The sequence below is a fragment of the Amblyraja radiata genome, chromosome 33, assembly GCF_010909765.2.
Source record: "Amblyraja radiata isolate CabotCenter1 chromosome 33, sAmbRad1.1.pri, whole genome shotgun sequence".
NCBI lineage: Eukaryota > Metazoa > Chordata > Chondrichthyes > Rajiformes > Rajidae > Amblyraja > Amblyraja radiata.
Window position 1 is genome coordinate 21,141,829 of NC_045988.1, and position 24,080 is coordinate 21,165,908.

General features: G+C 43.3%; 1 protein-coding gene across 1 annotated transcript in view; it reads right to left on the reverse strand.

The window, feature by feature from the left end:
- LOC116991388 (high affinity cGMP-specific 3',5'-cyclic phosphodiesterase 9A-like) overlaps positions 1-7,953 on the reverse strand; it is a 48,766-nt gene extending 40,813 nt beyond the window's left edge. The window contains exons 1-2 of the mRNA XM_033049997.1: positions 7,887-7,953; positions 6,430-6,507 (exon numbers count right to left, since the gene is read on the reverse strand). Coding sequence (XP_032905888.1) covers positions 6,430-6,494 — 65 coding nt within the window. The 5' untranslated portion in view covers positions 6,495-6,507; positions 7,887-7,953. The remainder of the gene's footprint in view (positions 1-6,429; positions 6,508-7,886) is intronic.
- Positions 7,954-24,080: the final 16,127 nt, after the last annotated feature.

Sequence of the window (24,080 nt, forward strand, 5' to 3'; positions counted from 1 at the left end):
CCATCCCCCCACCCTCGGGCTCCTCCTCCTCCCTTTTTCCTTCCTTCTCCCCCCCACCCCCCATCAGTCTGAAGAAGGGTTTCGGCCCGAAGCGTTGCCTATTTTCTTCGCTCCATAGATGCTGCTGCACCCGCTAAGTTTCTCCAGCATTTTTGTGTACCTTAGAGAAAAAGTTAAATTGGAGACACCAATACACTTGCATCAGGCTGACTGCACTCTGTAACATAACTTAAGTGAATAAATGCCAACTGAGTATCCTTGTTCAGGATTAACATATAGATCATGTCTGAAGAAGGGTCTCAACCTGAAACATCACCCATTCCTTCTCTCCAAGTTCAAGTTCTAATTTATTGTCACATGCACCAATTAAGGTACAGTGATATTTGAGTTACTACCTGAGATGCTGCCTAATTTACTCCAGCATTTTGTGTATATATAGATCTCGGCCTTGGAATGAACAGCTTGCAAAAGATTCAACACCATGAGGATTTTGTGAAAGCATTCAAACAGACCCATTTTAAAGTGTAAGTTATTTGAAACTTTCCCCTATAATTCTTAATGCAGACATTTATGCTGCATATGTAAATTTGAAATGTTATCAGGTGAGGGGGGAGGAAAAATACGAAGTTGGCATCTCCCTTTTAGCTTTTTTTTAACTTTTAACATATCTTCTGTTTTCATTTTCTCTTTTTCCTTTTCTATGGCTTATTTCTTAACTTTTTTTCCCCGAATTTTTCATGTATAAGGGTCTTTTTTTGATCACTCTTTCACACACTCACTATGTCTGGCCAAGCAAAAAGGGATTTACAGTGGCCACCAAAAATAGTCATTTTAAATAATTTAATGACAGGGAGCAGGAGGCGCAGGAAGGAGTTTGCAGTTGTTTTTTAAAGGAAAAGACTACAGGTTGTTTCATACCCATAGTGTACATTATGTAATGTAGAGATACAGCCTGGAATCAGGACCTTTGCCCAGCAAGCGCATGCCAACCAGCGACAACCCGTACACTAGTTCTATCCCACACACTAGGGGCAATTTGCAGAAGCCAATTAACCTACAAACCTGCGCTTCTTTGGAATTTGGGAAACATACAAACTCCGTACAGACAGCACCCATAGTCTAGTGCTACTCCGCAGAGCGTTGCACTCTTGGCCCTCCTGTCTAAAGCTCACACATATGTGTTACTTTGCACTTAAACAACCGGGTCTGTGTGTTGCTCTGTTGTGAATCTGATGCACGTCCCTGCCCTCTGCTGGCAGTCCTGCCACATTACATCATCCCATGGATGGGTATGAAGAGACTGTCTGTTGGGACGAGTGTCGGGTGAGCCACAGTGAGTGATGTAGCGACTCTGCACCAAGACGTTGGCTCATAAGCTCATATGTAATAGCAGCAAAATTAGACCATTCGGCCCATCAAGTCTACTTCGCCATTCAACCATGGCTGATCCACCTTCCCCTCACAACCTCATTCTCCATGTGTTGAATGTAATGCAATTGCTGCCTCAACCTCATTCAGAGACAAATAGCAAAGAAACAGACCCTTCAGTCCAATGAGTCTGTACTGGCCAACAACCATCCATTTGCATTAATTCTGTATTATTTTCATTATTTCTTTGTATTACCATGAACTTTCACCATATTTTACCAGTCAGCTTTATGACCATGTGAGGGGCAATTAACAGCAGCCAATTACACATCCGGTGCGGCACGGTGTCGCAGCAGTAGAGTTGCTGCCGTGCAGCACCAAAAACTTCGGTTTGATCCAGACTACAGGTGCTGTTGCGTTAGAGATACACCGTGGGAACAGGCCCTTCAGCCCACCGATTCCGCACCGGTCAGCGATCCCCGCACATTAACACTATCCTACACATACTAGGGAGCGTTTACACATACACCAAGCCAATTAACCTACATACCAGTACGTCTTTGGAGTGTTGGAGGAAACCGAAGATTTCGGAGAAAACCCACGCAGTCACGGGGAGAACATGCAAACTTCGTATCTCCCTACCTCTCCCTATAAACGTGTGGGTTTTCTCCAGGCGATCCGGTTTCTTCCCACACTCCAAAGACGTACAGGTTTCTAGGTTAATTGGCTTATGAAAAAGTTGTCCCTAATGTGCAGGATAGTGCTATTGTAAGGGGTGATCGCTGGGTGGCGAGTCTCGATGGGCCGAAGGACCTGTTTCCGCACTGTATCTCTCTAAAGCCTAAAGTCTTTGGGATGGGTGGAAAACAGAGCACCTGGAAGAAACCCACATGGTCATGGGAAGAACATGCAAACGCCACACCGGCAGCAGCAGTTTGAACCCGAGGTGGTGGTGTTATGAGGCAGCCGCCTTCAAACTATCACAAGCTGTGCCACTGATCCATCCCCTCTATGGTTACAAGCTCTGAGGAGAGACATCGTGTTCAACAGAAGGGTGAGGAGAGGCACAGTAGGTCACGGAGACACAAGGAACTTCTCATAGGCAACTTCTCCACGCGATGATTCACTGCTGGGGTTCCAGCCAGGGTCCAGGCACAACAGTGTTGTTAGCAATGCATCTCTATCTCTACACAAAGATGGACACAAAATGCTGGAGTAACTCAGCGGGACAGGCAGCATCTCTGGACGGAAGGAATGGGTGACGTTTTGGGTCAAGACCGTTCTACACAATGATACAGTGACCAATTTTAAATGCCAATTCCAGCAATGCTTTTGTTCCTGGGAATACAGAGGGATAAGCAAGGCACCTTCAAACAGTGCAGATCTAATTCACCAGCTGACTGTAGTAAGCAAATCTCGTAAACAAGCTGTTAAGAATCATCAGAAAAGGCATGAATACTTAATAGTACACCACTCACTGCCGCAGCTTATTGACTAACCATGTCCTGGACCCTGCTCTGTTCTGTCTAATCTTCACGTTGGAACGCTGCTTAATAGTTCATACACTGGGCTGCTTATGTATAAATCTTTGCAATGTGCCAATCTGAATTTCCATCCCCATTTGGGACTGATTTATTCACTGATCTAATCACCATGGTAAAGTATTGCCAGGGGCTTCCTGCTAGCAAGGCCAAACACAAATATCAGGCAAGGATAGAACTGTGTCCAGCAGCACCCTCCCTCGTGGTTGAATAGGCTGCTGTGCAGAGAAGAAGCAGATGTTCCTGGTAGCTGGTGGCACGCAAGGACCATGCTTCAGCTCATCAGTTCCTCAGGGAACGAGAGGAAAAGATAAAAAGAGATGCTAAAATCTAATAACCCAGGTTGAAGAAATTCCTCATGGAACATAGATCATTACAGCACAGGAAAAGGCCCTTCAGCCCACAATGTCTGTGCAGAACATTATGCCAAGTGCAATCCTTATCTGCCTGCACATAATCAGCATCCCTTCATTCCCTACAGCCCCATAAGTTCATGTGATAGGAGCAGAATTAGGCCATTCGGCCTATCTAGTCTAGTCTGCCATTCAATCATGGTTGATCTACCTCTCCCTCCTAACCCCATTCTCCTGCCTTCGTCCCATAACCCCTGACACCCGTACTAATCAAGAATCTCTGCCTTAAAAATATCAATTGACTTGGCTTCCACAGATTCACCACCCTCTGACTAAAGAAATTCCTCCTCATCTCCTTCCTTAAAGGAACATCCTTTAATTCTGAAGGTATGACATCTGGTCCTCGAATCTCCCACATGTGTCTATCCAAAAGCCTCTTAAAATCATTATTATATCTGTCTCCACCATCACCCCCAGCGGCATGTTCAGCACCACCCTCTGTGTAAAAACATGACTCTCACATCTCCTTTAAACATTGCCCCTCGCATCTTAAACCTATGCCCTCTAGTATTTGATATTTCCATCCTAACTACTCAAGTCCTCCAGAACCTGGCCCACTGATTTACCCCAGCAATAGAGATTGGGTTATTTTAAAGGAAAATCACAGATTTGTCGAATACGTTTTTGAGAGACTTTTGATGATAAAGAAGGACAATGTTTGTGACTTGCCTGTGAGACCAACAATGGAATAAGAGAAGGACTTTGCTAAATACTTAACCTAAATTAGCCAACAATATTAAAAAAATATATATATTGGCAATAAAACCGCACAAATACAACGTTTTAAAAGAACTTTGTGAGACATTCTAGAAGTGTTGCCTATCGTCTTTCAAAGCTTCTGATGCAGGAGTTATTCCATATTTTGTAATATTAAATTGTAACTGCAATAATCTAAGAAAAACTGAGGGAAAGGGGTGGGAATTATATAATATGATTCGAGAAACTTATTAGAAGCTTTAATAAAGGCAAAAAGACTGAGTATTTAAGAAACCTGCTGAATATGGAAAGTAAACATGAATTTTTAAAGATTTTATCATATTTGAAAAAACAAATTGAACTTTAAGTAATAGACTGGGAAATACATATCTGTTAATGTCATTTGTACTGATCCAGATTTCATAACAGACTTAGCTCTGGAATTGGTAGCAAAGTATTGGCTTTGTTAGACAGAAGTGAAGAAGTATAAACTGAAGCTGGCCAAAATGTTGCAGTGGTATATCTTTCGCAAGACCTGAAACATTTATTATATTTATAGTTCTCAAATACACAGTGAAGAACCATATATCCAGCTAGACTGGAAACATAGTCGCATGGTCCTAAACTGTGTCATTGCCTCTCCTTTAAATACACTCTCAAAAATGTTCTTCTCTATCCTAACACTAATATCTACAAGATTGATTTAGTTGTTACAGTGGCTTCTTATTCTCTGTTCCATTAGTATCTTCACTCAAAGATGATAAGCAGATCATTTCTCATCATTACAAAGTTCCTACTTGGTGCCATATGTAATTCAGCTCCATAATTGAATGTAACATTGATTATTGTCCTGGGTCATCTCACCTGGATGAGCAAGATTAAGCACAGTTGCTCAGAGAGTAAAACTTACAGACGCTGGAAACAAAAAGCATTGCATGCTGGAAAGCAGCAGTGGATGCTGGAAAGCAGCAGTGGGTGCTGGAAAGCAGCAGTGGGTGCTGTTTTTTATGGGGGGGGGGAAACAATTAAACATCGTTCTGACAATAGATCGTTGATTTGAATCATTAACTATGTCTCCCTCCTCAGATGTTGATTTCTTGATTAGTGCGGGTGTCAGGGGTTATAGGGCCAAGGCAGGAGAACGGGTTTGAGAGGGAAAGTCAGGTCAGCTGTGATTGAATGGTGGAGTAGACATGATTGTTCGAATGGCCTTATTCTGCTCCGGGAACATGAATTTGTGAACATGCTGTTTTCAAGAGTGTTAGATTTAGCTCTTAGGGCTCAAGGAATCAAGGGATATGGGGGTAAAAGCAGGAACGGGTTACTGATTTTGGATGATCAGTCTCGATCATATTAAATGGCAGTGCTGGCCTACTCCTGCACCTATTTTCTATGTTTCTAACCTGTGAGTGTTTCTAGAATTTGCTTTTTAGTTCACTTTGGAAGTTTGGTTTGCTTTGGAAGTTCTGATAAAGACAGTACTTTTGATGAAATGGTTTCATTTTCAGAACACATGTGTGATTACTGTGTTTGTAAAGTATTTGAAACTGCTCCAACTAAAGATATCACATACGCCAAAGACATAATGTGCACACAGATGGGAAAATCTTTATGTGTTTCACCCAGTGAAGGTCATGCCACATGTTTTTGAAGTTATGGAACTGTACTTTAGACGTTAAATTTTGGACTTTAGAAATACAGCGTGGAAATAGGCCCTTCGGCCCACAGAGTCCGTGCCATCCAGCGATCATCCCATACACTAGCTCTATCCTGCACACTAGGGACGATATACAATTGTACCAAAGCCAATTAACTTACAAACCTGTACGACTTTGGATTGTGGGAGGAAACTGGAGTATCCTGTGAAAACTCATGCGTTCACAGGGAGAAGGTACAATCTCCATACAAGTCGCATCTGTAGTCAAGATCGAACTCGGTTCTCTGGCGCTGTAAGGCAGCAACTCTACCGTTGCATCATTGTGCCATCCTGTGCTGCCACTGAGCTGCTATATATGAGTAAGGTTTCAGATTAGCTCAATAGTTAATTTTCCTACAAATTTAGCAAACATTGATGCACCAATATTAATTTCTCTGCACTCGTTCTACTACAGAAATATCAGTTGGGTTAATATTGAATATCCAAGCAATCATACCTATTATTCTTATCTCTGGCCTTTGTTCCAACCATCTATCTGCCAAAAAATCCCCCTCGCCTGCGTCAACATATTACTGTGTCCTGCCTCTCCCCTTTTCCATTCTTGCCCCCACAACAAACAAGGGGTGAAAAAGGGTCTCGACCCTAAACGTTACCTATCCATGTTCTCCAGACATGCTGCCTGACTTACTCCAGCACTTTGTGTCCTTTTGTGTTCAAAACCAGCATCTGCAGTTATTTGTTTCTACAATCCTACCTTGGTGTGTTAGATGGCATAGTTGGGTCAATGGATATAATAGCATCATCTTGATCCATGAGCATAATCAAGGTGTCTCTAAACAGTGAGGCAGAACAGAGAAAGACAAGCATTTAGTGAACAGATCCAAAACACATTGATCAACATTATATTCAGCAATTGCATTGGATCCGAAATTCAATGATTCTTGACAAGCATAATGCCCAATGAGTACAACTTGTCATTGCCCATTTTAGAGTACACGTATATAGCTCCTTGAAGGTGGCAGCACAGGTAGATAGGGTGGGCAAAAAGGCTTGTGGCACATTGGCCTTACTGATGAAGCCTGTCATGAATCATAGTTGGGTCTAGAAGTATTGAGTATAGAAGTTGGGACATCATGTTGCAGTTATATAAGACTTTAGCAAGACTGCATTTAGAATATTGTGTTCAGTTCTGGGCACCATTTTACAGGAAAGATGTTGTCAACTTGCAAAGGGTACAGAAAATACTGTAGAACTCTATACATCCGAGCAGTTGCAGGAATTTCAACTGGTATGCTTTTGGAAGGGCTTGTTAAACAAGTTGTATACATTCCCATGTATGCATCCTTAATATATTAATGGCCATTGGGTGGGCCTGGACATTGCCGTCTCCCACACCAGCTTGTGCACATGTGACCATGCCGGCAAAGAAAAATCATAGCTTCAGATTTGGACATACGGAGGGCAAGGCTGCAAGTTCCTCTTTTATCCGAGTAGTTACAGTTTGTAGAGTCATAGACAGAGGCGGGATAGAAACAGGCCCTTCAGCCCACCAAGCCCATGCCAATCCTTGAGCACCCATTTTTATAATAATCCTACCCCCAACCCATTTTGTTCTCTCCACGTTTCTCCCAACATCCCAGATTATGCCATTCATCGGGGCTCTTAGTTGCGGAGTAGCATACTGCACAGGGCATCTTTGGATGTGGAAGAACATTGGAATATCTGGAGGAAACCCACAAGGCCACAGGGAGAACATAGAGTCATAGCGCCATACTGTGTGAAAACAGGCCCTTCGGCCCAGCTTGCCCACACTGACCCCGGGTGTCAGGGGTTATGGGGAAAAGGCAGGACAATGGGGTTGAGGGGGAAAGATAGATCATCATGATTGAATGGCAGAGTTGACTCAATGGGCCAAATGGCCTCATTCTGCTCCTATAACATGAACTTAACTCAAGAACTAGAGTGTAACACAGTTGTTTCAGTGAATCAATGTGCAAACTTAAATTGCCATGTGCATTATAGATGTAGAACATAATATTGTTGAATTTATTTATTTATGATCATTAATGTTTTATCTGTTTAAGTAATGTATTCAACCAGTTTAGAATCAATATTACAATGAAATTTAATTTACATTAATACATATCAATGCAATTCAACATCAAACATTTCTTGCTTAACTGTACAAAATAGTAGATTTCTTTGCCTGACCTGCTGAGTCCAATAGTTGTGCAGAGAAGCTCCTTAATATCACTCGGTCTGCAGTGTCTGCTGAACATAACCTGCAATGGGTAGTATTATAGATGGGTTAGTGTCATAGAATTAGTGATGGAGAATAAAATGGGCATATAATGGATCATCTGCCCCAACCTCAGCCTGGAAACAGGCCCTTCGACCCATCCATTCCATGCCGACCATCGATCGCCCATGCACACTGGTTCTGTTATTCTACTTTCTCATCCACTGCCTCCACATGGGGGGGGAGGGGGGGGAGGGGGGGGAGGGGGGGGAGGGGGGGGAGGGGGGGGGGGAGGCAATTTACAGAGGCAAATTAAACTACAAATCTGCACGTCTTTGGGATGAGGGAGGAAGCCAGAGCAGCCGGTGGAAACCCACACGGCCACAGGGAGAACGTGCAAACTCCACACAGACTGCACCTGGTGGTCAGGATCGAACCCAAGCCTCGCGGGCCGAGGCAGCAGTTCACCACTGGGCCGTCTTAATGCAACTTTGTATTGTTTTTAATTCAAAAATAAAATAAATATATACTAAACAAAAGCTGTGCAAAGTCCCACTGACATTCTCGGCGACTATACATTCCATTCATTGGTGTTGTATTTGGTAGTGTTCGGCGAACTATCATTACACCTGGCTCCCTTGCCACTCATTTGGCCCCCTGCAGTGATATCCCTTCCCTGTTTCAGTGGCGTACGTATTTGTATTTACCTGCAATGGTATATTTTCCATTCTAAACACTGAGCAATGAAGACTCTGCCAAATGCTATTTGCATTCGTGACCACTTTATAGTCATGGTGCTTTGGGCAAGTGGAAACAATACCTCCTACCCTATCAAACTACTTCAGATTTATTTTTTTCGACGCCCACCTCTTAGCCTCATTTTATTTGCTCAAAGAGACCAACCAGTTCCATTTGCACCTGTATTAATTTTATAATATGCAGTGCCAGTCTAAATGTCTTTAACATTGTTATTGCACCTACCCCTACCCCTACCCCTGGTAGCTCATTATACGTAACCACCATCTGGTGTGAAAAACGTGCACTCAGATCCCAACTCTCCTTAAACCTATGACCTCCAGTTTTAGCCTCCCCTACCCTGGGGGAAATACAGACCATCCACCTTGTCTCTGCCTCTCATGATTTTATAGCGCTCCAAAAATTTATAGGGCAGCCCTGGTGTCACAGCGGTAGAGTTGCTGCCTTACAGCGCTTGCAGTGCCAGAGACCCGGGTTCGATTCAGACTACAGGTGCTGTATGTACGGAGTCGTACATTCTCCCCGTGACCGCGTGGGTTTTCTCCGAGATCTTCGGTTTCCTCCCACACTCCAAAGACGTACAGGTTTGTAGGTTAATTGGCTTGGTGCATGTGTAAATTGTCCCTAGTGTATGTAGGGTAGTGTTAATTTGCGGGCATCGCTGGTCAGTGCGGACTCGGTGGGCTGAAGGGCCTGTTTCCGCGCTGTATCTCTAAACTAAACTACGAAGGTCATCCCTCAGATACTTTCGCTCTTGAGAAAAACCCAGCCTATCTAGTCACACCTTATTATCAAGCCCTCCAGTCCAAACAAATCCTTTTGAATTTTTACTGCACCCTCTCTATCATCCTTCCTCTACTTTGGCGACTAGAAATCCACACAATATTGCAGGTGCAGTCCACGTCTTGTGCAGCTGCAATATGCCATCCCAACTGCTCTACTCATTTCCCCAACCAATGAAGGCCAGTGTGCCATGTGCCTTACTCATCACCCTGTCTAACTGTGTTGCCATTTTCAGGGAACTATATGCTGGTTGTCGTTCCCTTCTGCAACACTCCCCAGAGCCCTGCCTTTCACCGTGTATGTCCTGTCCTGCTTTAACTTCCCAAAGTGCATCACTTCGTATTTAGTTTAGTTTAGAGATATAGCTCTGAAACAGGCTCTTCGGCCCACTGAATCCATGCCAAACACTAGCAATGTCCCACACTCTAGGGACAATTTACAATCGTTAAGGGCCTGTCCCACGATACGAGTTTACCCAAGAGCTCTCCCGAGTTTTAAAAAAAAATCAAAATGGTGGAAAGTACGTAGAATGTACGTAGCGGGTACGTCGGAGCTCGGGACGTCTCTTAACGGCTCGTAATGCTAACGGCAGGTACTCGGGAAACGTGGTAAGCTCGTGAAGTTTTTTCAACATGTTTAAAAATGTCCACGAGAGCCCTGAGTACCTACGAGCGGCTATTACCGTAATTCCCCGAGTTCGAATCAGGGGAAACTCGGGAGCACTCTTGAATTACCTCATACAGTGGGACAGGCCCTTTTCCGAAGCCAATTAACCTGCAAACCTGCACGTCATTGGGATGTGGGAGGAAACCGGAGCACCCAGGTAAAATCCACACGGTCACGGGGAGAACATACAAACTCCGCACAGACAGCACTCATATTCAGGATCGAATCCGGGTGTCTGGCGTGTTAAGGCAATGACTCTAGCACTGCGCCGCCTACATTTGTCAGAGATAAATGCTATCAGCCATTCCTTTGCCCACATTCCCAGCTGTAACCACAGAGGACCTTCTTCACTGATGGCACCTACATTCTCATCAAAAAAAAAATATATAGAACAAACGGGGGACCCGGCACTGATCACTATTACTGGTCACGTGGGAGGAAACAAAAGATCTTGGAGAAAACCCACGCAGGTCACGGGAGAACGTACAAGCTCCATAGTCAGGATCAAACCTGGGTCTCTGGAGATGCAAGGCAGTAGCTCTACCATGCCGCTGTTCCAAGTAACCCCAAATCCAACACATCGTTTACCAGGAGAAGTGACCCTTGGTCTTGAGTGCACTTTGAGAGCTGGCTGCCTGAAGGAGGCATCTCAAACCATTAAAAAGATGCTGTAAATGCCATCTCTGCAGAATCCTTTAAGTCCACAGGCAGTCCTCCATCATCAAGTTCTAATCAATAAGCAGATCATGTTACACGTAGGCCCAGAACAGAATCCCCAAATCGACAGTGTTCCAAGCTCCATCAAGTAGACAGACAAGATTTAAATATATTGGCAAAATCTCCTCACAAATATATAACATCCCCATCAATGTGTGGGAATCCTGGCCCAGGACCACTAATAATTGAGAAACAAGGAACTGCAGATGCTGATTAACAAAAAAAGATGCTGGTGTAATTCAGCAGGTCAGGTAGCATCCCCGAGGATATGGATAGGTGACATTTCACCGATCCTTGGCAGAGAGGAAAATCAGTTGCAAATTCTGGGGACCTCAGACTATTTAGAGGCAAAATAGATAGAAACGTCACTTATCCATGTTGTCCAGGGATTCTACCCAACCAGTTGTGTTACTCCAGTACTTTATGACTTTTTTTTTTTTAAACGTTAACAATGCATTGTTTAACAGCATCCTGCATGGCTTTGGAAACCGTCCAGTTACACAAGACACCAGCATAATGAGGAAGGAGCACGCCACCCCCCTACCTACACACCTGTCATTTCCACCAAGTCCCATCTTCCCACTGCAGCTCACACAATGGCCTCATCAACCACCTCAAAACTGGAGTGGAAGCATGTTACCATCAATCCTCATGGGCCGTCCAAGTTGTAGGCTTCAGAAACCAATGCAAAAACACTGGTCTTATGAACCGCCCAGCCATGAGGTGATGATTGTGATGTTGTCATCACACTCGTACCAGTATATGCAAACAAGATTATCTTAATTCTGCCCCTCAAAGGGATGCATGTTTTTGTCACGAAAAAGCCACACTTGTGACTGTCATTAAGAATGAGCAGAAGGGAGGCTTTCGGTAACCTATCACCCTCTCCAGCACAGATTAATTCTAACAATTAGCATTCAATGTTTGCAACACATGTATGTTGGCCATCCTGATCTTCCAGTTGATCTGCAAAACATCATTTTTTTGATCATCGGTCCAAGAATACCTTGATGCACTATTGAATGAACACATTTAAAAAAAATAAAACTCAATTTTATAACATTCAAGACTTCTGATCAATCTTTTAGTTCTTTAATACTGAATGAATGAATAAATGATACTTTATTGTTACATGTGACGAGTCCCAGTGATATTCTTTGTTTTGCATACCCAAGGTATTCCAAGAGTCGACACATAAAGGGCGATGACAAAGTTAAAGTATTTCTTTTACACACTCTGATATGGAAAAGTCCCAGACCTTCGGGAATGTGTTTAACCTCCACTTTAATTGTTTCTTCCATTTGGATCTCTTATCAATCAGTTAAATCTCCTAGCATCTTTGTTTCCACTTCATGAGGACCAAATACATTTTCAATTAAACATCAATTATCCCTCACCTCGAGTTTGATCTTCACCGTTAAACTCGGCAACAACTCTGAACCTAATTATATTTTCATCGCTATTTCCCATATGCTCCACATTCTCCGGCAATGCCTCCGATTTTGTTAGACTGATAATATTTTGATCAATAAAGCTGCGCTGTAGACATTTCAGAAATTTCCCAGACTTCTTGCACTCAGCATAAGATTTTTTTTAATCAGCCTCTAATAGGATACATTTTAATTTCCTTATTATTGTTGTTACACGACTTTCCAAAATTCATTAAACTTAGTAGTACCTCCTCCAGTACTTGCTAACTTTAGACATACGGCACAGAAACAGGCCCTTTGGCCCACTGAGTCTGCGCCAACTAGTGACTATCCCATACACTAACACTATCCTCACACTAGGGACAATTTATAATTTTATCAAACCTGTACGTCTAGAGTGTGGGAGGAAACTGGAGAACCCGGAGAAAACCCACGCGGTCACGGGAAGAACACACAAAACACATTCCAACAGCACCTATGGTTGGGATCGAACTTGTGTCTCTGGCGCTGTAAGGCAGCAACTATACCCTCTTCACCACTGTACTGCACTTGTGTCTACATCAACTCTTTATTATCTGACTGATGTCATTGGCATGAAACATTAAAAGCTTTTGTCCTTTGAACTTTTTGGCACCACCCCTTTCCTTGGTCTAGAAGAGTCTGTGAATAGCATTATCAAAAGTAAATACTCACACTTTTATTTTGTTCAGGCTTCTAATTTATGTTTTCAAGAGAGAGTTAGATTAAGCTGTTAGGGATAAAGGAATCAAGGGATATGGGGAAAAAGCAGGAACGGGTACTGATTTTGGATGATCAGCCATGATCATATTGAATGACGGTGCTGGCTCAAAGGGCCAAATGGCCTACTCCTGCACCTATTTTCTATGTTCACCCCAGGTGAGAACCAGTATGTGCATCTCCACACATTTATGCACATGTGCTCATCTTCACTTTAGTCTACTCTGCAGTATTCCTACATCTAGAATAATCTTTATTCCAATAAGATTCTCTCTTACCTACTGTCAATGTCCTCTGAATCACAGTCCTGTTCAGCTGCACTTCACATTCTAAAACCCCTGTCTACCCCAGAGCAAGTTTCAAGGACCCAGGAAAATGGAACACTCATTGATGTATCATTTCTCTGACACTGGAACCACCTGCTTAACATCTACTCGCTAGAATAATACAGAGATGACCAACTCTGAACTAGGCACAAAATACAGCGTCAACTCAGTGGGCCAAGCACCAACCCTGGAGAAAAGGAACAAGTGATGCTTTGGGTCGGAACCCTTCCTCAGACACCGAGTGCTCAGATACAAAGCTTTCTGAGGATGGCTTCCAACCCAAAGTGTCACCTATTCCTTTCCTCCAAGGATGCTGCCTGGCCCAGCATCGTGTGTCTATCTTTGGAATAAACCAGCATCTGCAGTTGCTCCCTACACATGTAACCAACTCTGAGATCCTGGTATGTATCTTCCCCCTTGTTACAGAAACTCTCGCGGTGGGACATATTTATCTGTGTTTTGTTCTGCCTTCCCCACGTGAAGCGTAGATTCTGACTAATCCCTATCACTTGCACCTGTTGGCGATGTCTCTTAACCTGGCACCAGGAGCATCACGCCATGGAGGACTCACATCAGTAATCGCACAAACTGCTATCTATCCCTTGGCTTTCCAATCATCTGAAACACCTGGTGCCTCCTGTGTCATGGGTTGCTCAACCTGGCACTGTCCGTCGCACCCAACTCCCAGTTGCCATTTCCTTCATCCAATCTAAAAGCCAAATTGCAACATATCTACGCAGAGCATCGCCATCCTGTCTGCTTCTTTCTACCCTGCTGATGCCCACCTACCTTACTCGGAAAATGTGACTCTGTGGTTACCAACACCTGCAAGGTGAACCCTCACTGGAATGGGATATCACCTGGAGTTCAGTAACCCTGGACTGGGACTTAAACAGGCAGACCTCAGAGATCCAGCGCACACAAAACATCCTGGAGGGTCCATATATCACAGGATCACACAGATGATACGTCCCCAACCATGTACCTAATGTCTGAAGAAGGGTCCCAAACCGAAAAGTCACCTATCCGTTCTCCAGGGCCACTGAGTCACTCCAGCACTTTGTGTCCTTTTGTGTAAACCAGCATCTGCAGTTCCATGTTTCTACCCAATGTTCCTGCCCGTTTACTTAAAAGTATAGTACAGTCTGAAGAAGGGTCTCGACCTGAAACGTCACCCATTCCTTCTCTCCAGAGATGCTGCCTATCCTGTTGAGTTACTCTAGTGTTTTGTCTCATTTGTGTAAACCAGCATCTGCAGTTCCTTGTTTCTACTTAATGTTCCTGTCTTAAAGTTATAGCTTACCTTTTATTATAAAATATTACGTATAGTCATAGAAGATTATAATTTGTCTGATAACTTCATGCAAACTTCATGCCCACACGATATTAACAATTACCGCCCCATCTCAATTATCAACTCGGTGGCTAAAATCCTCGAGAAACTAGTGTTCAACCAGCTATCACATTATGTCTCAACTTTCAACATTCTATCTCCATGCCAGTCTGGGTTCAGACCTAATTACTCCACAACTACAGCTCTGTTAAAACTCACCAGCGATGTGTTCACTGCTTCTGAGGATGGTAAACTCACCGGTGCCATCTTTCTTGATCTAACCAAGGCCTTTGATGTTGTTGACCACTACCTACTGCTTGATAAACTTTACTCTATTGGTCTTTCTCAAAACAATCTAATGTGGTTTAACTCATACCTTCATAACAGACGCCAATGTGTCACCTTTAATGGAAGTCAATCCAATTCCTTAATTGTTGAGAAGGGGGTCCCGCAAGGTTCGTCTTTGGGACCACTTCTTTTCTCTATTTTCATAAACGACCTCCCTAATATCTGTTCTGACTGTCAAACACAACTATATGCCGATGATGCAGTGCTATATACATCTAGTACTAACAAGTCTGAAATTGAAAGATCCCTTCAATCAGATCTTACTTCTGTTCAGAAAAGACTATTATTTAACAAATTAATTTTAAATAAAAATAAATCATGCAGTATGTTATTTGGTACCAGACAAGGCCTTGGTAATTCTGTAGATCTGACTATATCATTTAATGAAGGATCACCATTAGAACAAGTATTGAACTTCAAATATCTTGGTGTTTGGCTCGACCCAACGCTTTCATTTACGCAGCATAGTGAGACGATTACTAAAAAACTCAGCTGTAATCTAGCTATTCTTTACCGCCATATAAATTGTTTCACCTTTCAGATGAGAAAAATAATTGTCTCTCAACTACTACTACCAACACTGGATTATGCTGATATTGTCTATCAGAATACATTTGATACACATCTTCAACCCCTCAATGTAGTTTATAATAGTCTTTGCAGATTTATTTTAAGGTGTCCATATATAACTCACCACTGTTCTATGTACGAAACTCTAAACTGGTTATCCCCCCACGCTCGAAGATGCTACCACTGGTTTAAGTTCATCTTTAAATGCATCCATCTCAATTACCCTTATTATTTAAAACAAGACCTATTACCATACACACCCTCATATTCACTAAGACATATTCAGCAACCCTTCTTTTTCATTCCAAGAACTAACAAATAAATTGGGAGACGTGCATTTAAATTCAAAGCTCCTTCTGACTGGAACACTCTGCCTAGTACCATAAGAACTATTAGCTCATTTCGTCTATTTAAAAATACACTTTTACCCTTCCTTATAAAACCATGTACCTGTTTCTAGTATTAGAGTCTTCGAGCTCCTTTATCTAGCTTGCTCTGTGTGTGATCATTTGGCATAACTATTGTATATGCATGGCCATTACACTTATGTATTATTGTATTGCATAGTGTAACAAGGTCTTATATTGTATTATGTCACAATATCATGAAATAATATATCATGTAATAATGTTGATAGTATGTATTAACGTATGATGTATGATAGGTGGTATATGGTATTATGCATCAACATTATGCTGTAACACATAACTATTATTATTATTGGATATGTAAAACCAATTAACAATTGTTATAAACTATAACAAGTGGGGATGGAGGGGTTTTGGGATTGGTGTGTGGGTAGGTGGGTGAATGAGAGCCTCTATGTATGTTATGTCTTGTGCTGTATGTTCTATGTTGGACCCCCTCGAAAACGAGATGACTGTCCATCTCAAGGGGTTATCCATGAATAAACTTGTTTCAAACTTGTTTCAAACGCACAAACAAAAAAAGTCAAATCATTTTATGCCAAAGCTAGTGAGAAGCATGCTTAATAACACGAATGATTCATGCCTCAGTGCAAATGCGTTCTTAATATAAATCCTGTAAGTGAGAACCGAAACAAATACGTATCATGCTTTAACATAATATCACTCCTTGACAAATCTTGTAAGTGAAAATCTCACCTAAACAAAATGTGCCTCCGAATCAATTTTCACCCTCAAATGATAGCAACAAGCTACAGAATGAAGATATTACCTTGCGTGAAACATTGTCTTTCTCCAAGTAGATAATCTTTGATACATTGCCAGAGGAGGAGGCTGATCCCATTTCCTGTTGACTCGGCTGGAGAACGTCAGGTATAGCAGAAACGGGAGCAACACTGCGACTGTCAGCCCTCAGAGCCCCTCCTGTGACCCAGCAAACTCAAACAGGTGCGACTGAAATGCAGGAGGCTAGAAGGCTGCGATCTACCAATCTGTCTCCAGCTGGGTATTGTTGCCTTGGCAAACCAAAGTGATTCCAACTGATTAATAAACAGCCATTAACTGCATCTTGAAATTCCTATCACCACGGGTTCTGTTAATTACTGGCCTCATTAACACAGAACCAAATTAAGGACATGTCTCCAAAAGACGCCAATTTAAATTAGAAGGAAATTAGGAGGATATTTTGAGCAAGATTTTCACTCTTTATTTGATTGAAGTGTTTTGTACTATTTTTAATCTAAATTGGTGGATTTTATGAAGAACAGCAGTGTTGACTAAAACATAGATGCATAGACAATAGGTGCGGGATTAGGCCATTCGGCCCTTTGAGCCAGCAACGCCATTCAACATGATCATGGCTGATCATCCTCAATCAGTACCCCGTTCCTGCTTTCTCCCCATATCCCTCGATTCCACTAGCCCTAAGAGCTTTATCTAACTCTCTTTTGAATGCATCCAGTGAATCGGCCTCCACTGCCTTCTGAGGCATAGAATTTCACAAATTCACAGCCCTCTGGGTGAAAATATCTTTCCTCATCTCAGTTCAAAATGGCCTACCCCTTATTCTTAAACTGTGGTCCCTGGATCTGGACTCCCCCAACATCAGGAACATGTTTCCTGCATCTAGCATGTTCAATCCCTTAATAATTTTATACGTTTCTATAAGATCCCTTCTCATCCTTCTAAATTCCAGCGAATATAAGTCCAGTCATTCCATTCTTTCATCATATGACTGCCCCGCCATTCCAGGAATTAACATCATGAACCTACGCTGCACTCCCTCAATAGTAAGAATGTCCTTCCTCAAATTAGGAGACCAAAACTGCACACAATACTCCAAGTGTGGTCTTACCAGGGCCCTGTACAACTACAAAAGGACCTCTTTGCTCCTATACTCAACTCCTCTCGTTATGAAGGCCAACATGCCATTAGCTTTCTTCACTGCCTGCTGTACCTGCATGCTTACTTTCAGTGACTGATGTACAAGGTCACCCAGGTCTCGTTATACTTCCCCTTTTCCTAACCTGACACCATTCAGATATTAATCTGCCTTCCTGTTCTTGCCACCAAAGTGGATAACCTCATTTATCCACTTTATACTGCATCTGCCATGCATCTGGCCATTCACCCAACCTGTCCAAGTCACCCTGCATCCTCATAGCATCCTCTTCACAGTTCACACTGCCACCCAGCCTTGTGTCATCTGCAAATTTGCAAATGTTACTTTTAATTCCTTCATCTAAGTCATTAATTGTAAATAGTTGTGGTCCCAGCACCGAGCCTTGCAGCATCCCACTAGTCACTGCCTGCCATTCTGAAAGGGATCCGTTAATCCCTACTCTTTGTTTCCTGTCTGCCAACCAATTTTCTATCCATGTCAATACCTTACCCCCAATACCATGTGCTCTAATTTTGCCCACTATTCACCTGTGTGGGACCTTATCAAAGGCTTTCTGAAAGTCCAGGTGCACTACATCCTCTGACTCTCCCTTGTCCATTTTACTTGTTACATCCTCATAAAATTCCAGGAGATTAGTCAAGCACGATTTCTCCTTTGTAAATTCATGCTGACTTGGTTCGATCCTGTTACTGCTATCCAAATGCGCCGCTATTACATCTTTAATAATCGACTCCAGCATCTTCCCCACCACCGACGTCAGGCTAACTGTTCCATAATTCCCTGCTTTCTGTTGATCTTTAAAAGTTGCCCAATCCTCTGGCTTCCCGCTCATCTTTGCAATGTTATACGCCTTCTCTTTTATTTTTATATACTGTCCTTGACTTCCCTTGTCAGCCGCGGTCACCTCTTACTCCCCATAGAATCTTTCTTCCTCTTTGGAATGAAATGATCCTGCATCTTCTGGATTATTCCCAGAAATACCTGCCATTGCTGTTCCACCGTCATCCCTGCTAGGATCCCTTTCCAGTCAACTCTGGCCAGCTCATTCCTCATGCCCCCATAGTCCGCTTTGTTCAACTGCAATACGGACACTTCCGATTCTACCTTCTCACTCTGAAATTGCAGACTAAAATTTATCATATTATGGTCACTACCTCCTAATGGTTCCTTTACCTTGGGTTCCCATATCAAATCCGGTTCAAATCTGGTTCATTACATTAGAACTAGATTTTAAAAATCAAAGGGTTTAATGACTGGTAGACACAAAGTGCTGGAATAACTCAGCAGATCAGGCAGCATCTCCGGAGAAAAAGGATAGCTGACATTTTCCCAGTTCCCCAGAGATGCTGCCTGACCTGCTGAGTTATTCCAGCACTTTGTGTCCTTTTGTGTATGAACCAACATCTGTCGTTCTTTGTTTCTACGGTTTAATTACCAAGTTCAGGATGAGCTACAGATATGATTTGGTCTTGATCATTTTTATTCTGGCAAGTTTAAATCAGGGATTCATTCTGCTTTACTGTTGCACAATAGCCAATATCTCTCTTTAATGTAGTTCCAGAGTGTCCATTCATTACCCAAGAGCTTGCTGTGATGAATGTCACTGCATGCTATTCTGTGTGCAGGATTAGGGGCAGCATGGTGGTGCGACAGAGACCCAGGTTCAATCCTGACTACGGGTGCCATCTGTACGGAGTTTGTACATTCTCCCAGTGACCTGCTTGGGTTTCCTCCAAAGACGTACAGGTTTCTCGGTTAATTGACTTGGTATAATTGTAAATTGTACGCAGTGTGTAGGATGGTGTTAGTGTGCGGGGATCGCTGGTCGGCGCGGACTTGGTGGGCCGAAGGGCCTGTTTCCGCGCAGTATCTCTAAACTAAACTGTGAGAGACTTCACAGCTCCTTGCCTCACACACTGCCATCCATGCACATAAACAGGTTTTGCTGCCATAAAATCAACAAAAATAAAATCAATATTACTATCAATTTAGAGTCAAAAGATCAGCCAAGGTTCTTGGCAACACTTTCACCTTTGAATTGGATGTTAGTTGAAATGAATCCTGTGAGACTGCTGCAACTAATCCATTGCAATGCACGTGGAAGAACTAAGTAGTCGGGCAGCCTCTGTGGAGGGAATGGATAGGTAAAGGACAGGTGATATTTTGGGTCGGGACTCTTCTTCAGACTGTCAAGCCACCTTATGTTCTTATGTGAATAAGGTCGCCCCTCGCACACTAACACTATCCTACACACACTTGGGACAATATTACATTTATACCAAGCCAATTAATTTACAAGCCTGTACGTCTTTGGAGTGTGGGAGGAAACCGAAGATCTCGGAGAAAACCCACACAGGTCACAGAGAGAACGCACAGACTCTGTACAGACAGCACCCGTAGTTAGGATCTAACTCGGGTCTCTGCCACTTTGAGGCAGCAACTCTCCCACTGCGCCACCATGCCACCAGTTTGTTTTAAAGAATGGAATAGTTTGTGCTGCAACTATCATTTGAACGCAAAGCATTTCTTATTACAACTTCCATCACAAGTAAAAATCGGTCATTGGCTTTGGATTAGAGGAAATAGTTTCTACTTATTCACTTCAATTTCTCCTTATCGGCGATCAACAAAGGAAATCAATGTTGAACGAGTCGGAGGAAGGGTCTCGACCTGAAACGTCACCTATTCCTTTTCTCCGGAGATGCTGCCTGACCCGCTGAGTTATTCCAGCATTTTGTGTCTATCTTTGTTGAATTGAGATGTTAGGTACACAAAGTGGCAAGGGTTATGGTGGGCCAGAGGTGTGAAATGTGCTGTCGATTCCAGTGGTGAAAGACAAAAATGTTCCCGAGAAGGAGGAACTCTGGTGTGCAATATTAAAACAAACAGTAAGAGTTTCTATGGATATATAAATAGGCCAGCGGCAGCTGAGGTAAATATGGGACCTCTAGTAAATTAGGCTAATTAATTAATAACAGGAAACAAAGCAATGACAGATAGATCAAATCTATATTTTTGCATTGCTTTTCACTGTGAAGGACACTGCAAATATTACTAAAATTACAGATGGACTAATTACAAATAACTTGGATGAACTTGTAAAAATCCCAATCACAAGAGACAAATTTGAGAGAACATTACAGGATGTACGGCAAACAGGTTTCATGCACCAGAGGGTTTAAAGGTTTGTGGTACATACACAGTTTGTGGTACATACCCACTGGTTGAAAGTTTTCGACATTTACTAGATTCGAGGACGGTATCAGGAGACTGAAAAACAGCCAACGTGACTCTATGGTTCAAAGAGGGAGCAAGGCAGGTAACTAGAGGCCTGTTAGTTCACACAACCATTGCTGGCAAATTTCCACAGTCAATAACTAAAGAGGGAAAAAAACAAACTCATTCTGGAAAGCAGAATATAATCAAATCTGTCAACATGGCTTTATGAAAGGTAAATTATGTTTGACAAACCTGCTTTGAGGATGCAGCAGGAAGACTTCATGAAGGGGAATTGTAGTCAGTTTGAGTCTATATTCCTTGGAGTTTAGAAGAATGAAAGGTGACCTTATAAAATATCATTGCCTTAGCAGTCTAGACAGAGTAGATGCGAGGATGTTTACACTGGAGTGAGTCATGAACAAGAGGCATAGTTACAAGATAAGGTGGCAGAGTAGCTCAGCTGCTGGATGTGCTGCCTCACCGCACCAGAGACCCGGGTTTGATATGGACCTCGGGTGCTGTCTATATGGAGTTTGCCTGTTCTCCCTGTGATGGCATGGGTTTCTTCTGGGTGCTCCAGTTTCCTTCCACATCCCAAATACATTTTGAGTTGGTGGGTTAACTGACTGCTGTAAAAGAAAATTGCCCTTAATGTGTAGGGAGTGGTTGAGAAAGAGGCATAACATGAAACTAGTGTGAATGGGTGATCGATGGTCAGCGTGGACTCGATGGGCTGAAGGGCCTGTTTACGTGCTGTATCTCTGAACTAAAACTACACATTATGGGCTGGTCATTTTTAACTAAGGTGCATAGAAATTTCTTATCTTGGTAGGTAATGAATCTTTGGGTCTGAAGAAGGGTTTCGGCCTGTTTTCTTCGCTCCATAGATGTTGCCGCACCCGCTGAGTTTCTCCAGCATTTTTGTCTACCAATGAATCTTTGGAATTCAGTGTCTCTGAGGCTAATGAAGGACAGATATATTTAAGATGCAGATAGATCTGTCTTTTATAAAGATCGAGGAATTGAAGGTTATGGAAACTGAGGGTTGAGGATAGGGAAGGGGAGTTGAGGTCAATATAGATTAGTTACGATCACATTGAGTGTCAGGGCAGCCTTGAGGTCTGCTCCTATTTCTACTTTCTGTTGTTAATGTGTTCTTAGAGTTTAAGAGGTTAGTTTATTGTCACGTGTACCGAGGTACAGTGAAAAGCTTTTGTTGCGTGGTAACCAGTCAGCGGAAAGCAACACATGATAGCATGATAACAGGTGTCAGGGGGTTATGGGGAGATCAGCCATGATTGTATGGCAGAGTGGATGTGATGGGCCAAATGGCCTAATTCTGTTCCTATTAATTATGACCTTATAACAATCGAGCCATCCACAGTGTATAGATACACGATGAAGGGAAATAGCATGAATAATATTTAGTGCAAGATAAAGTCCAGTAAAGTCCAATCAAAGATTGTCCGAGGGTCTCCAATGAGATAGATAGTAGCTCAGGTTTCTTCTATAGTTGTTGGTAGGATGGTCCAGATGCCTGATAACAGCGGGGAAGAAATTTTGATATAATTTGATATAATTTAATTGCCACACAACCAAGGTCGGTGGTATTTGGGTTGCCAGCGGCGGTACAATAATAAAGAACACAACCACAATAAAAATTTTACACAAACATCCACCACAGCATTCATCACTGTGGTGGAAGGCACAGAGCTTGGCCAGTCCTCCTCCATTTTCCCCCGTGGTCGGGACCACCACCCTCCACAGCCGTTGCTGCGGGCATCCAGATGGTAAGGGACAAAGTCAAAGTCAAGGTGAGTCCAGGATCGGCTCTTCCCAACCAGAGACCGCGGCTTCAGGCTGGTGAAGGCCGCAGGCCGGCGGTCAAAGTTTTAAAGTACCTGCCGTGCCGCAGCCGGAAGCACCGCAGTCTGCAGGGCCGGCGGTCGAAGCTCCCCTCCTGGGGTGATGTTAAGTCCATGCCGCACCCGCGGTAGAAGAAGCTTCTTCTTCCCCCCGGGTCCTCCACGAGGGATCCCGGGCTGTAGACGCCGCACCAGCTGGAGTTCTGCAGACCGCGGCTTCAGGCTGCTGGCTGCCGCGGGCCAGCGTAACGGAGCGCTCCCCTCCAGCGAGGTCTCACCCGCTCCGCGCCGAGAGTCCACGCTGCGCCTGCCGCTGAAGCTCCGGGCGCGTCTCCGGGAAAGTCCGCGCCGATCCTTGCTGTTAGGCCACGGGGGAGGCGACCTGAAAAAATCGCCTCTCCATGGAAGAGGCGGCCGAAACGGTTTCCCCCTTACCCCCCCACACCACCCCCCACACATAACACACAAAGAAACATTAAAAACAGACTTTTTAAACATACCTGTACTAAAAAAATTAAAAAAGTTGGGGAAAAAACGGACACGCTGCCGACAGGCTGCTGCCAGTGCAGCGCCCCCTTTCAGGACTGGTGTGGAGGTGTGCGTTTTCACACGACTATGCCTTTTGCCCGATGGGAGAGGACTGCGACACGTCCTTGACTATGCAGCTGGCCTGGTAGTCTGATTTAATCTTTGCCTGTGGAAATAATTGTTGTATTTTACAACTCCCTGGTGCTATAGTTTCCTACAAGGCATATTCTGCATCTATCCAGTAGATTGATGCTGGATAACCACTGTGGTGTTGATGCTTTTTCAGCAATGGGGAATACAAACCGCATAGCGTGCTCAATATGTGGACTCATCAATACTCTGTGTAAATCCCCCTCCAAAATGTGGAATACAGGAGACATCTTTTGGACACCCATGTGGCACAAAACATTTTTAGCCAGAGAGTTGTGCATCTGTGAAATTCTCTGCCACAGATGGCAGTGGAGGCCAATTCACTGGATGCATTCAAGAAAGAGTTATATACAGCTATTGGGACTAACGGAATCAAGGGATATGGGGAGAAAGCAGGAACAGGGTACTG